This window comes from Lissotriton helveticus, chromosome 1_1, assembly GCF_964261635.1.
Source record: "Lissotriton helveticus chromosome 1_1, aLisHel1.1, whole genome shotgun sequence".
In the NCBI taxonomy this organism is placed as follows: Eukaryota; Metazoa; Chordata; class Amphibia; order Caudata; family Salamandridae; genus Lissotriton; species Lissotriton helveticus.
In genome coordinates this window covers 906,307,552-906,321,663 of record NC_136057.1, presented here as the reverse complement: position 1 = coordinate 906,321,663, position 14,112 = coordinate 906,307,552, and the positions used below count along the sequence as shown (strand labels likewise).

The 14,112-nt window shown below is 45.2% G+C and overlaps 1 protein-coding gene across 3 annotated transcripts in view; it reads right to left on the bottom strand.

Moving 5' to 3' along the window:
• The window catches only part of TMCC3 (transmembrane and coiled-coil domain family 3), a 291,867-nt gene that overhangs the window by 49,883 nt on the left and 227,872 nt on the right, over nucleotides 1–14,112 (bottom strand). For all 3 annotated transcript variants that reach the window (XM_078675965.1, XM_078675983.1, XM_078675973.1), the window contains one exon: nucleotides 12,099–13,036. In XM_078675965.1, coding sequence (XP_078532091.1) covers nucleotides 12,099–13,036 — 938 coding nt within the window. The remainder of the gene's footprint in view (nucleotides 1–12,098; nucleotides 13,037–14,112) is intronic.

Sequence of the window (14,112 nt, the reverse complement as noted above, 5' to 3'; positions counted from 1 at the left end):
GCTAAACGTTAGTGGGGCAAAGTAGAGTGGGATGTTATGGAGTTGTGTGGAGTGAACTGAAGTGTCATGGAGTGGTGGTGAATGTTGTGGAGTTTTGTGGAGGAAGTAGTGTGTCGTAGAGTGGAAGGGTGTACAATGGAATAGAGTGTCAGAGTGGAGAACTGTGCCGTAGAGTGGAGAAGAGTGTCGTAGAGAGGAGCAGAGTGTCAAAGAGTGGAATAGAGTGTCAGAGTGGCATAGAGGGTGTTTCTTTGAGTGGAGTAGAGTGTTGTAGAGTGGAGTTGCATAGAGCAGAGTAGATTGTCGCAGAGTGGAGTGGTGTAGGACAGTGGAATGGCATAGTGGGGAGTAGACTGTCGTAGAGTCAGTGGTGTAGTGCAGAGGGTCAGAGTGGAGTGGCGTAGAGTGGAGTAGTGGGGTGGAGTAGTGTGTTGTAAAATAGAGCGGAGTAAAGTGGGATGGAGTGGCGTAGAGGGAGTTGCGTAGAGCATTGTAGAGAGGAGTAGTGTTGTAGAGTGGCATAGAGTACAGTGTCAGAGTGGAGTAGAGTTTAATGGAATGAGAAGAATACCCTATGCACACACATGAACATCAATTAGCTCGTATATGAGTGAATATACAAAAGAGAAAGCAACAAAACAACAGAAATCCTGGGATCTCCTGAACAGTATTAGTCCAATGGAATTCTTTAATTTTCTCTCAATAACAGCCAGCCGACACGTGTTTCATCGCTATTGCGAATCCTCAGGGCTCTAAAACGGCTGTATCTAGCATTGAGGTCGCTCCGCCGGTGATACTTCCAACCCCGGCAGGGCCCGTAACCTGTTCAGTGATTGTCAAGGATGTAGATTCAGCACCTTATGTCAAGAAGTTGGCGATCATAGTGTGGAGATAAGAAAAACTGCATATAAAAATTACGAAGGACGGCGTGTGTGTGTCCCTCGCTGACCCCCAAATTGAAGTGCTATGAGCAATAAGCCCAGGAGCAGCATAGAAAGTAGAATTGAAGAGCCGATAACCCTCAGTCTTTCTTATGTCAGATGTGAAAAAGTAGTTGCGGATCAGCGTACTCCCGGGTTGCCGTGTTCCTAGTGTGGACCAACTAATTTTTATATGCAGTTTCTCTTATCTCCACACTATGATCGCCAACTTCTTGACATAGGGTGCTGGATCTACATCCTTGACAATCACTGAACAGGTTACGGGCCCTGCCGAGTTGGAAGTATCACCGGCGGAGCGACCTCAATGCTAGATACAGCTGTTTTAGAGCCCTGAGGATTCGCAATAGCGATGAAACACGTGTCGGCTGGCTGTTTTTGAGAGAAAATTAAAGAATCCCATTGGACTAATACTGTTCAGGAGATCCCAGGATTTCTGTTGCTTTGTTGCTTTCTCTTTTGTATAATCACTCATATACGAGCTAATTGATGTTCATGTGTGTGCATAGGGTATTCTTCTCATTTCTAGTTGGTTAATCAGCTTGGCTGACTAACTTGAGTGGTTACAAGGGTTTTTCCACTCACCCAGTTGCACTACCTACACACAGCGGACTATATCTCCTATGCGTCTACTCACGGCAGAGCGCCCTATGCCTATCTGACACTAAAAACCTTTCAGTGTTAGTTAGAGTTTAATGCAATAGAGCGTCCAAGTGGAGTATCCTAGAATGCAGTGTCATAGTTTAGAGTATCATAGAGTAAAGTAGAGTGGCCTAGACTGAAGCGGCATAAAGTACAGTGGTGCAGAGTAGATTGGTGTAGAGTGCAGTGACATAAGAGTCCATTGGTTTTGAGGAAAATGGTGTAGAGTGCATTGGCGTAGCATGCAGGGGCATAGAGAAGAGTGGTCCATAGTAGATTGCAGTGGCATAGAGCACACTGGTATAGAGTACAGTGGCGTACAGCAGATTGTTTCAGAGTAGAGTGCTGCAGGGTAGAGTTGAATGTTGCAAGGTAGAGTAGAGTGGCTTCTGGTGTTGGCTTTGAGTACACTGGCGTAGAGTGCAGTGGCATAGAGTTGTGGCATAGAGTCCACTGAAGTAGAGTGCAGTGCATATAGTGCAGTGTCACAGAGTAGAATGGAGTGGCCTAGACTGGAGTGGCCTAGACTGGAGCGGTGTAGAGTGCAGTGGTGCATAGTAGAGTGGGGTAGAGTGGACTGGCATAGAGAAGAATAGTGCAGAGTAGAGAGGCATAGAGTGAAGTGGTGTACAGGGCAGTGTTCTAGAGTGCAGTGGTGCACAGTAGATTAGGGTGGCATAGGGTGTAGTAGTGTAGAGTGGCATATAGTTCTGTGGTGGAGAGAGCTGTGTTGCAGAGCAGAGTGTTGTAGAGTGCTGGGGTGTAGAGTAGAGTGGCTTGGCGTGGAGTGCATTGGTAAGGAGTGCAGTAAAGTAGCGTGGAGTGGTGCAGAGAAGAGTGCAGTGGCACAGAGTTCAGTGGTGGAGAGTACAATACTGCAGAGTGGAGTCGTGCAGAGTGATGTGGCACAGAGTGGGGTGGTGCAGAGGGGAGTGATGCAGGATAGAGGCGGAGCTAGAGCTGTTGCACGGAGTTTCTCCATCAGCAGTTTTGAGGAAAGGTTCCAGATTAGCAGTATTGGAGAATACTTGATCGGTGGCACTGAGGATATTTTCAGTAAGTTTGTTTGGAAGTACAGGATCAGCAGAACTGGCAAAAGCTTTGGATCGGTGGTACTGCTCTTGTTCGGTGGTACTAGAAGCACTCTCAAATCAGCAACACTGTTGGGTTAACTAAATTCAATGGGACTGAGAATAGCCCCAATCGGACATTTTTGGGTGACTCTAAATAAGTGGCATTGGAGAGCAGGTTCTCTGACAGTCGTATTGGGAGGATATCCTTGATCACATGTATTGAGCGGTAGCTAACAATGTTTTTATGGTGAGAGGCTCTACATCAGTCCTACTGGGATAATGCTCTTGAACATCCATACCTGATAAGGTCTCTCTAGGAGCTATATTGATAAAGACCTATCCACCAGGGACACTGCAGAGACTTTTGATCAGTGGTATTAGGTAAGCCCTTGATCACCAACAAGGGAGAAAAGGCTTTTCACCAGTGCTATTGGGGGAGGTGTTTAATCAGTGGTACAGGAAGGAGGCGCTCCACCAGTGATACTGCTGTGAGGTTCTCGGCAAGTGGTAATTGGATAGTTATTGCTAAACTGTGATATTGGAAACATGTGCTCAATAAATGGTATTGGTGCAGGTGCAAAATCTGCAGCCAGTGGCAGCTGGCACAGCTCACTGGGGGGGGGGGATAGGTGGGCATGGGGGGATAGGTGGGCAGGGGGAATAGAGGAGGAATAGAGGGGCACTTATCTTCCTGTCTGGTTCCGCGTCTTGCTCCTGCTCTCGTCTTCCAGGAAAAGGAAGCACCCTGTACACAGGCTCCCCTGACCAATCACAATGCTGCAATGCAGCTTTGTGATTGGCCTGAGTGCCATGATACGGCGCTCAGCCAGGTGCTGTAGGGGTGGGCATGTTCTCCATGCAGGCTGTAATGCAGCCTGCATGGAGAACAGGGAAAGTGCACATGACTGTTTGGGCGGCCCGAGAGGACTGACCAAACAGTCATTGCACACTTAGGAGGGTTGTACCCTCCTTCCCTACTCTTCAGTCCCGCACCGCCCCCTCACGCAAGCTGCCGCAGCAGGAGAATAAGATGAAATGATAATAACATTACGTTATTATCATTTTATTTTTACTTTCTTTTCCTGCTTGAAGGCAGTATGTTAACGCTACTCTGCCTTAGCGGAGGAGCCACCACTGTCTGCAGCAGTGGGGCAAGGTTTACATTTGAGGGTATTGAGGCACATCTTTCTATCAGCACTAGAGGGGGAGACTTCTGAACACTTAGGGCCCCATTAGGATGGCGGGCGGATCGCCCCCGCCAGGCCGGCGGCCACCGCCGGCCTGGTGGGGGCGGTCCGCCCGCCATCCTTGCTTCAAAGACCCCCTGCCATATTAACATGGCTGGGGGGTCCACGGCGGACGTAAAGACCGCAAGGCAACCGGGCGGACAAGGATTTATATGGTGGCGGTGTCTATCAGACACCGCCAGCCATATTACAATGGGCATTTACAAATTCCCGAAACGGCTGAGGGCAACGCATGATGGTATTCGGTGTCCCCCTATCTTCAAGGGCCAATAACAATCTAGAGAAGGGGGCGATCGCCAAATGCTGTGCATTTAGCCACCAATGCTAATCTCATCTCAGGGAGGATAATAGATGGGCGCAGCTGATCATTCTACCTGAATTGGGAGAATGTGAAAATTCTAACTGGCATTTTCAGAAGAGCGTCCATGGATGGTCAGCAGGGTCCATTTCTACATGAGTGCTGAGGCAGTTATGCAGGCCTACAGGACAGAAGCAGTATTGCCTTCAGATGCTCTTAGGAAAAAGGAGGGACAAAGAGAAAGGATTGATGTTTAGCAAGCAAGAATTTTTAACGGACAGTGAAACCAACAAATGAAAAGCAGTGGGCGGGCTGTAAGCCCACAGAGTGAATACAGCACTAGAAGAGACAGCAAATGCGCTGCCTAGGCTTAATCTAAAAATGGGCCAACAGTGTATTAGTTCTGCAACCGTATTTAAGCCAAGTGCAAACCAAAGTACTTCGGTAATACTGTTAAGTATAACGATAGAGTGAAAATAACTTGCTTGGTTTTTGTTGGGTTTATGAACAGAACAGTGATGTTTACACAGAAACACCTTCCCATTAATACTTTATGAATTTGAAAAAATGTAGCGGTAATGGGACTAAAAGTCTATCAGAAGGTATATACTATTTCTATCACTTAACATATGTCCATTAATTAGCAAAGAATATTTCACATAATACACTCCAAAATGGTAGGCGGTTTTACTATTTAGCTCATTAAAACATTAAGGCTGCAAATTTCATGTAAATTCATTTGAATTGGAGCAGAGCTTCAGTTTTGCTGAGTGTGCACATTTGTTCTCGGTTTGTTGATTCTTCTACATTCCCAAGTGTGCAGAGCCACACATATTCCCCAGGGCTGAATCTGCTATGATAACTGGAACTCTCCGAATTATCTGGGTTGAACTTTTGCAGTATATTTTCTCGACCATGGAACCAATGAGATGCCAGATGAGCAGCTGCACCTACCAAGCCTGAATGATTACATTCTTAGCAGGAGCTAAAATCTCAACCACACACATTAGTAAGTTGAGCAAGCGAGTGAAGCATTTCTAAGAGCATCAGAAGCCCAAATCAGCTAGGACTGATGACAAGAATGTGAAGAAGCCTACCATAGCAGAGGGTGACCACTAACATCATACATGAGATTTTAGTGGGCTTTCTGTGATTGATCCTGTGTGGGCAGAGGCTGCCAATTCCAAAGTTGAGGGCAAGCAAAAAGAAGGTCGAATCTACAGTGTGAGATTGGGGAGCGAGGGCAGCAAACAAGAGGAGAGATCCTGATGCAGATGTGGAGGAGGAGCATGGATGGAGTGGGAGTCTCACGAGAACACACATGGGCCTATGGAAGACATAGTGAAATAGAGTGCCTTACATTTCATCTGGACCAGAGATAACCACTGAAGTGAATGGCGGGCATCAGACATGATGGAACTGACAGAGATTGAATGCAAGCCTGATGGGGAGTCCAAGATAGAAAATGTTACCATAATCTAATAATTGATTCTGCAACAGATTCCTGCTCCCATCAGATAAGCCACAAATGCTGAGAGATGAAACGTAAAATCTTTTTCAACTGTCTCATTTGGTGGAAATAGGCAGAGGTCACAGAGCCCTCCCCCTACAAGAGGTCACAGAGCCCTCCCCCTACATCCCCTCCCCCACCAAGGATACTCATCAAATGAAAACAAAGATTTTGAACCCTTGTGACGGGTAAGATTGTGAGCTCTTCTCACTTGGCCAAAGGCTAGGTGCCACAATCTATCCTAGCCTAGGAGAAACACTTCTTTCTTACTGGCTTTGGGCATTGGAAAATGACTGCTCATCAAAACATGGATGGCTGTCTGAGCTAAAGAGTTTAATGAAGATCCGACAGACTGGTTGGAGCGTAGGATAAGCTGGATGTCATCTGCATAAGAGCCCAGCTCCTTGTCAAAAGATCTTACAAAGACAGGCAGTGGAATCATGTATCTGTTTAAGAGAATGCAGGATAAGGATGAAACCTCTGGGAAACTGAAGGAGATTGGCAAATGCTGTCAGCAGAATAGTGGAATCAGCAGAGATGAGGTCCACTCGAACTGGAAGGAGGAGAACCATGCCAAGCCCTCTCAATGCAGGCCGTCTGCAAGCCCTCTCAATGCAGGCCCTCTGCCAGCAAACTGTAAATATATAGTAGTCCACTGTTTTGAAGGTGACAGAAATTTCTCAGAGAATAAGGCCAGTCGAATGACCAGTGATGAAGCTCAGCCCTTTTCAGCCTCAACCATGGTTGAAGCACCCGCATGGTGAGACGGAATACAGTGTAGGCACAGAGAGTTCAGTGAGCATACTCAAAAATGTATATTCACTCATGTCAGCGCTAAACACCTAAACACAGGTGTGCTGATTGTTTTGATTATTATTAAAGCCTAGCACAACATGTGTCATGGCCAGGAAATGTTGGAAACAAGTTACTATTGGGTGTAAATTTGCTGATACCCGTTAATACTAACGGTTTTTAAACTGTGAGTCCAGAGACAAAAAACTTTAATTTTCTATCAGCTCCCAATTGGCAGATACACTTGTAAGAGGTTACAAGGCAGATCCAACGCTAACCTATGGGTGATACAGACCTTTCTGTAGTGAAAATTGAAATTAGTAGTAAAACAAAACAGTGTGTCTTACCTTTTAAATACAGTGCACCCTGCCCAGGTGGCTACCTTGGGCCGACCTTAGGGATGCCTTACATGTTATTAAAGGAAGTGTTGGGGCCTGGCAAGTAGGTGCACTTGCCAGGTTGAGATGGCAGTTTAAAACTGGCCACACAGACATTGCAGCGGCAGGTGTGAGACATGTTTGCATGGCTACTAATGTGGGAGGAACAATCAGTGCTGCACGCCAACTAGTGTTAAAAGAACAAATGATGGACAGAATGCAGAACAATGTCATACATTCACCCCAGTACAGAGATCTGGGCCTAAATCTATCATTTTTTTTGCTCACCATGCCATTCCAGTTTGGACCCAGCCATTTGCAAATCAGTCTTGACCCTGCGCCCAATGGGAACAGTCCAGCCCGAACTGCCCGGCCAGTCCTCCCTGGACTGGAAACAAGCATCCTAGGACCGGTTTCAGGCTTTCAGCCCTCATAAGCCAGGATAGCTTGACTCCAGTGGCATGGAGAGCACAGGACCAATGTCTGGGCATACCCTTCCCACTCGGGGTGACAAATGCAAAAAGAACAATTGATGGACAGAATGCAGAACAATGTCATACATTCACCCCAGTACAGAGATCTGGGCCTAAATCCATCGTTTTTTTCCTCACCATGCCATTCCAGTTTTGACGCAGCCATATGCAAATCAGTCTTGACCCTGTGCCCAATGGGAAAAGTCCAACCCAAACTGCCAGGCTAGGTCCTCCCTGGACTGGAAACAAGCATCCTAGGACCGGTTTTGGGCTTTCAGCCCTCATCAGCCAGAATAGCTTGACTCAAGTGGCATGGAGAGCACAGGACCCATCTCTGGGCATATCCGTCCCACTCAGGGTGACAATGACAGATGACAACAAAAGAATCACAACAGAAAGCAACACAGACAGATGTTGCTTCCAAGATCTTCAAAATACTTAATAAAGCACAGCACAACTAAGTCCCGCCCTGCATAGCAAATGGTCTTCATACATTTCCTCAAAACGCTCACCGCTCCTTGCAGCTGAAACCTGGTTGAACATTTGCCCTCGATTGCTCCAAAATAAGCCAATCCCCTCAGTCATTCAAATGAAGTTCTTTGCATCTCACTTCCTCTTACAGGACCCCCAATAAACTTTTTAAATTAAAAGTCAGAGTCTGACACTTGCTGGTCCTGTAAAGCATTAACTGATGTTGAACATATTTTCTTCTCATGCCCCTACATTTACTCTTTTTGGGCGGACATCTCTTCTCAAATAAATAACATTTTCAAAATCTCTATCTCACTGAACTTCCCAATGGTAAAACTTGGGACGAACACAGCCATGCCACCTATTAAGCTCCCGAACGCAGACCTCGCTCACTAGATATGCTATTCATTTAGGTCATACTAATTGACTGAAAATCCTTCAGCAATGTCTCTTACCATACATGGTGGGTGTGGGTTCTTACCTTAGTTTGCAATGCATAATGGAAACAGTAGACAGCTTGATTCACAATATGTAACAGATGTAAGGGGTACTGCCGATCCTGCTACACTGACAGGGCACACATTCTGCAAAGTCTGGGCGGAGTTCCGCTCCACTCGCAGAGTTTGCAGATTTTTTTTTGTTTATGATTGCACAGTGTGGGCAAACACCTGGTGCTGAAAATCACTGCGAACTGCATTTATCTAACACACTCCAACACTTATCGACCTCCACGTAGCGTGCCAGAATTTATTTTGCACTTCACGGAGTTCCGCTATGCAGAACTCTGCGAACTACACCCTGGCTTACATCCTACCTCAGTTTTAGCAGATCACCATCAGTTCACATAACTCCCTCTCCTCAACTCCTATCTACCTTTCTACTTCCTTTTAGCTATCTCGGTCTCTATTTTCTGAGTCGATCTTGTCCTCAGATAGAAAGTACAACAACTGTTCTTCTGGGTTTTTTAGGTCAAGCCTGGGCAGTGCATGCACTGCTCTGCGAGGCATTACTGTATTCAGGTATGAACTTGACGCTCCACTCATTTTCCTTCCATCTTTTCAATTGGCTCCTGTTAGTGTCCTTTCTAAATGGTTGCTTTTGATTCATGAATAGTCCTAGTAGTCCCACCTTAGTAGTCTTTACTACATTTGTAACCGCCCATGAGGACCGGCACTTTTATTTATGTTGTTGCTCAGTATGTTTTAGTAAGTCTGTGAGCACTATTTTCTTGAATGATTTTCTCCTATTCCACCCAAAACATGCTTTCCTGCAACGGAGCACGGTGCCCGCTTTTATATTTTTATTAGTAATTGTGGGCGTGTCATGTTTACAAAAGGTGCGGGCCACCCAACTTGCACCTTTTCATCATCATTTTATTTTGTTGGCCGCACAGTCCGATTTTACTATAGTGGCCGTGCTCCTTTCTTTTCTTTGCCACTGCGGTCCGCTTTAACTAAAGCGGCTGCGCTCCTTTCTTTCTTTTCTTTGCCAGTAGTCCGCTTTAAGTATAGCGGCCTTCTTTTCTTTTTACAGGAGTACTAGCCAATGGCGGCCGCATGCCTGAAGTGGAGAGGCGTGCATTTTGCACATAAAGGCATGCTATCGCCATTGGCTAGTACTCTGTACTAAACAGGGAAGTCATTGAGACCTTTCAGCAACCGCTTTACAGAAGCATCAGTTTCATTGCACAAGCTAACATTCTTTTTTTTTTGTTGTCAGCTTGCCCATAACTCGTCTCCCCAATCTCCCGGCTCTCTTGTGCCGTGTTTAACACCTTTGCCCCCCTCCCACTTGCCCGCCCCCACCACCCATCATAAGGTCAAGACCACTTTCTGCTGTATATTGATTTCCCATGCCTCTTTTTTTGGCTTTTTGCAGTTTTATTCAAGGCTTCGGCGCGAATCAATGAAAGGTGGGCATGGAGAGAAATTTTATAATTTATATGTCGTCTGTAGGACTGCGGTCTGTGCCTTGGCTACTGCATGTATTTTTTGTAAATAAAAAGAACCACATTTACTGAGCAGTGTCGGCTAACAACTTTCAATGGGTTAAGCACTGTGAGGGATAACCTCTGACATTTTTGGGCATTCAAATTACGTAACACAAGATGACATCAACACACTACTGGAAAACTACCAGCAACCGCCAGTAGGAACGCAGCTGAATAAAGCGACATTTACATGAGGCCCAATAGGTTGGCCATTTAGCAGATGCAAAGTAACTAAAAAACACCAGACCAAAAGGTTTGAGCTAATACCCTGTAGTCATTCAGCAGGCAGTCCTGTTTTTTTATTAATTTATCTACGTGACTTTGAAGAAACGGGTGAAAAACACCATCTGAAAGAGGGACAGAAACCTGTGAGATGCTTCCAAAATCTGTGATTACAGCAAAAAACTGCAATTTTTTTGTAAAACGGGAATGCATATTTACAAGCGTGTTCTTATCAGATGAACAGGCAGCCGATTAGACTAAACCTCTCCGTACAACGACAATGTCATTTTCAACACCAACAGCTCTAACTTTCACAAATGCAAAACCCATTGGATTTGAAATACTTGCTTATACTTCCACTCCAACCCAAAACACATGGGTAAAATACATTGTCATTTATTACACCAATAGCTCTAACTCTCTCAAATGTGAGACCTTTTGCATTGCAAATGCTTGTTTTCTGAATGATGTCAATCTCAGCCATTATTCACAGTGACCAAACTTGTAATGAAAATTGTATCTCAACCTCCTAGCTCAGTGATACCCGAGAAAGGTACTTTGATAGCACCTCTATTGTTGCTGTGTTCCTTACGCTCCCTGTAATGCCATGTGCTGACATTTTGTGCAAAAAATGCAGATCAAGAAAAATGTCAGATATGCCCCAATCAGTGGCGTAGCTGGCCCTATAGCTGCCTGTGGAGGACCCTGTGTTTGCCACCCCACGGTGGATGCATTGAAGAGTGGGGTGGTGGCGAGATTTGGCAGTGATTGTCCCCGCCCACGATGGCTGCAATATAGAGGGGTGGGGCTGATTGCTGCCCCCCCCCCCCCCCCCTAGACGGTAGGTAAGAGCAGGAAGAGGCCGCCACCGCCCTTCAAAACTCGTGCCGCCCAGGGCAGACCACCCCCCTCTTGCTACGCCACTGGCCCCAATTATATTTCACCACAAATCCCTAACCTGTTAATAAACATTCTCTGCTTCAAATGTTTAAATATTGTAAGACATATAATTTATATGGCTGTATTGATTAATTAAGCCTAAATTGTGCCAAGCCCCGCCCCATTTCACTGCATACCTTACGGTGTGATCTGGTCAGCAGTCGGAATTGCAGCCCTTCAGCATCAGCAACCCGCCCATGTGTCTTCCTCTGCTTACCCGCACCCAGTACAATTTTATTACTAAAGATGTCTTATACAGCAAGGAGAGGTCACCCGAGTTCGACTCCTGCTCTGCTGCAAAAATGTGAAAGCAATGGCTTTTTGCTGAAGCATGCAGAAGCGAAAGCTACAATTACCTCTTCCTTCCAAGACAGATCTCTGCAAGGTCATCCTCTGTTACAGCCAAAATAACAACGCATACATCACTGAAGTGGAAAGTTTTCCTCCTCAAACGTGTTAGTTTGAATGACAGCAGAAAGAAACGGGGGTCGAGCACTCATTTGTTGAATTACCAGCCGGCTAGTCTGCTTTTGTAGGGCCTACACCGATTATGCACATTCTCTAATACTAAATGCAGTCATGTTTACATGCAATCAGGGCTGTCTTGCATGAAACATCATACACAACAGATGGCATTTCAACACAAATCCTAACAGTAACATAGAAGCACACTTTTACAACAGCATAGCAATGGGCCCCTATAACACAGCACAATAACACCGAGTCTATGCTTGCCTCCTAAATCTCCCCTAAACTGTAATCTTTGTTTTAAATTCTGCTGTAATTCGGCTGCTGTATAGTTAGATGTCTATTTAAATGTGGACGAATGTTTTCTTAATACAGTGCAAAAGGTCATTGCATTAAGCACTGCCTTAGTGACCAGCAAGGACAAGTGATCCAGGCCGCATGCTTTATACTTAGTATGTCTTGAGCAGCTGCTGTAGCAAATTGTACTCATTTAAAAAAAAACGTCAGGTGCATGAAATGTTTTGGGGTCCTTGTATAGCTGTCTATCAATCATGGAAAATATAGCCATTTTTTGTTGTACTATGGTACAGTTATTACATTTCTATAAACAACCACATTTTTTTTAAACACAAATAAAACTGGAAAATAAAATAGGTACCTGTATCGTTCTTCTTGTAAAGTTTGAGACATAAACCCGTACTCTCTTTTAAACTGCACTTTCAGGGATTCAATGTCTTCTGCTAGCTGAGACTGTCCTTCCTTGATCTCCCGCAGTTCCTCCAGGATCATAGAGAGCTTCCCTTGACTGTCAAGAGTACTGGTCCTGCCTGTCCCAAAGGAATGATTACCGTTACTGTCCGCAGACCCAGAGGTTCCGCTAGAGCAGTCCTCGTCACTGGCGTATTTTGGTTTAGTTCCAATTGTGGCGCTGCCGCTGAGGTTCCTGGAGCTACCTTGTGGATGGAAGCCCTCCATGTCGTTCTTCAGGTGAGCAATATTGTCCGCACTGCCAAATTTGTTCCGAATGAGATTTGCAAACTCCCTTGACTTACTGAACACAAACATAGGTGGAGTGAGTGATACCCCAGGCACGCCAGCCTTGGGGTTTTCAGACTGACCCGCAGCTGGCGCGCTGGAGTTAAGGGCGCTGTTGACACTACTATTGACATCCTTCAAGGAGTGCTGGAGCTCTTTAAGGTTGTCTTTGGAAGACTCCTTGGCGCTTCTAAGAGATATGTTTTGCTCAGTCTCTTTCAGTTTCTTGTGGTACTGCTCCAGTTTCTTTTGCAGCTGAGCGATGGAGTGAGCCGACTTTTGGTTCTTCTTCTCAAAGACCTGCTTGATGCGTCCCGCTTGTTGCTTGTCCGCACTGTTTACCAGCTTCAGGTATTCGGCTACGTTTTCATCCCTAGCGCTCTGCTCAATCTTGATCTGCTCGGTGACTTTAAGGATCTTCTGCTTCAAGGTGTCAGTGTTTTGCTTCACTTTGTGAAAGTCAGCAATTCCATCCGGTATGTCAAAGTTCAGGTTGGTGTCTGAGCCGCCTCGTCGGATGTTCGGTGGCAAACTAAGGGTTTTCATTTCAGACCTTTCCACCTGAAAAGAGTATATATAAAGATATTAAGCAAAGGATAAAGAATATGGACATTTCAGCAAAAAAATCATAATAATAGGCAAGGGTTTGCTGCTGTTAAACTCCAATGACGTTGCTGCGAGAATTACTTATTTTACACAGAATAATTGAATTCAACAGTTAAGACATCTGAGTGAATATTAGAATCGTATACTGGATTATTTGTCCGTTCTGAGCCATCCTCCTTTTTCCGACTAATGAAACAACACATTTGCATTAAGTTAGCTGTTGACTCAAAATAATCGTGCACTGCTCCAGCACCACGAATGCTCGCCCCATTTAGACGTTCAACTGTCCCATCTTTCTGCAGGTTCACTCTAGAGTCTGGGAAACCGCTTTAGTAGCAGCTTCAATTGTTCAGGAGGAAATAAATAAAACTCATATACAGAGCATATCGAAGTGAGACTCTTGTTTTGCAGTAAATGTTTTGGGGATTGGATACTGTTCGTTCTTTTCTGAACGTCTAGGAATTCCTCCGCAGTGTCCTACAGGAGTACTCTGTGTCTCCAGGCGCATGCAGGCCTCAGAAAAGGAGAAACCTTCCTCCATTACCTCACATGTCACAGGGACCTTCAGTTGTCCCAGTCGGTGGCATGAAGATAATGTTCACATATTACCACACTGACTGCCCAGGATCTTCCATTTCAGTATCTTTCAGGAGTTGTAATGTTCCCTGCAGAAGTGTGAGTGATTTGTGGTGGGTAAGCAGCTGTTACTCCCAATGTTTGTCTTAGGTTGGTTTTAAGATAGGCTACATACATTTAGCATATATAGCTATTAGTGTGTCTGCAAAGAGTTAATATACACTGACCGTGCCACTGCACCCACCAGGGAACATCCTGATAGAATGTCTCCTTCAAGTTGTGCAGCACTATTCAGAGCTCACTTGAATGGATACAATATGATAATTGGAGACAAACTGATAGAACTATGCAACATGTATTAAGTCATAGTCAATTCAGTGTCTCTTAAAAACAAAACTAAAACAAACAGTAGCAGCTGCTTCCGCCCCCCACCTAACAGTAACTTTCACAGAAAG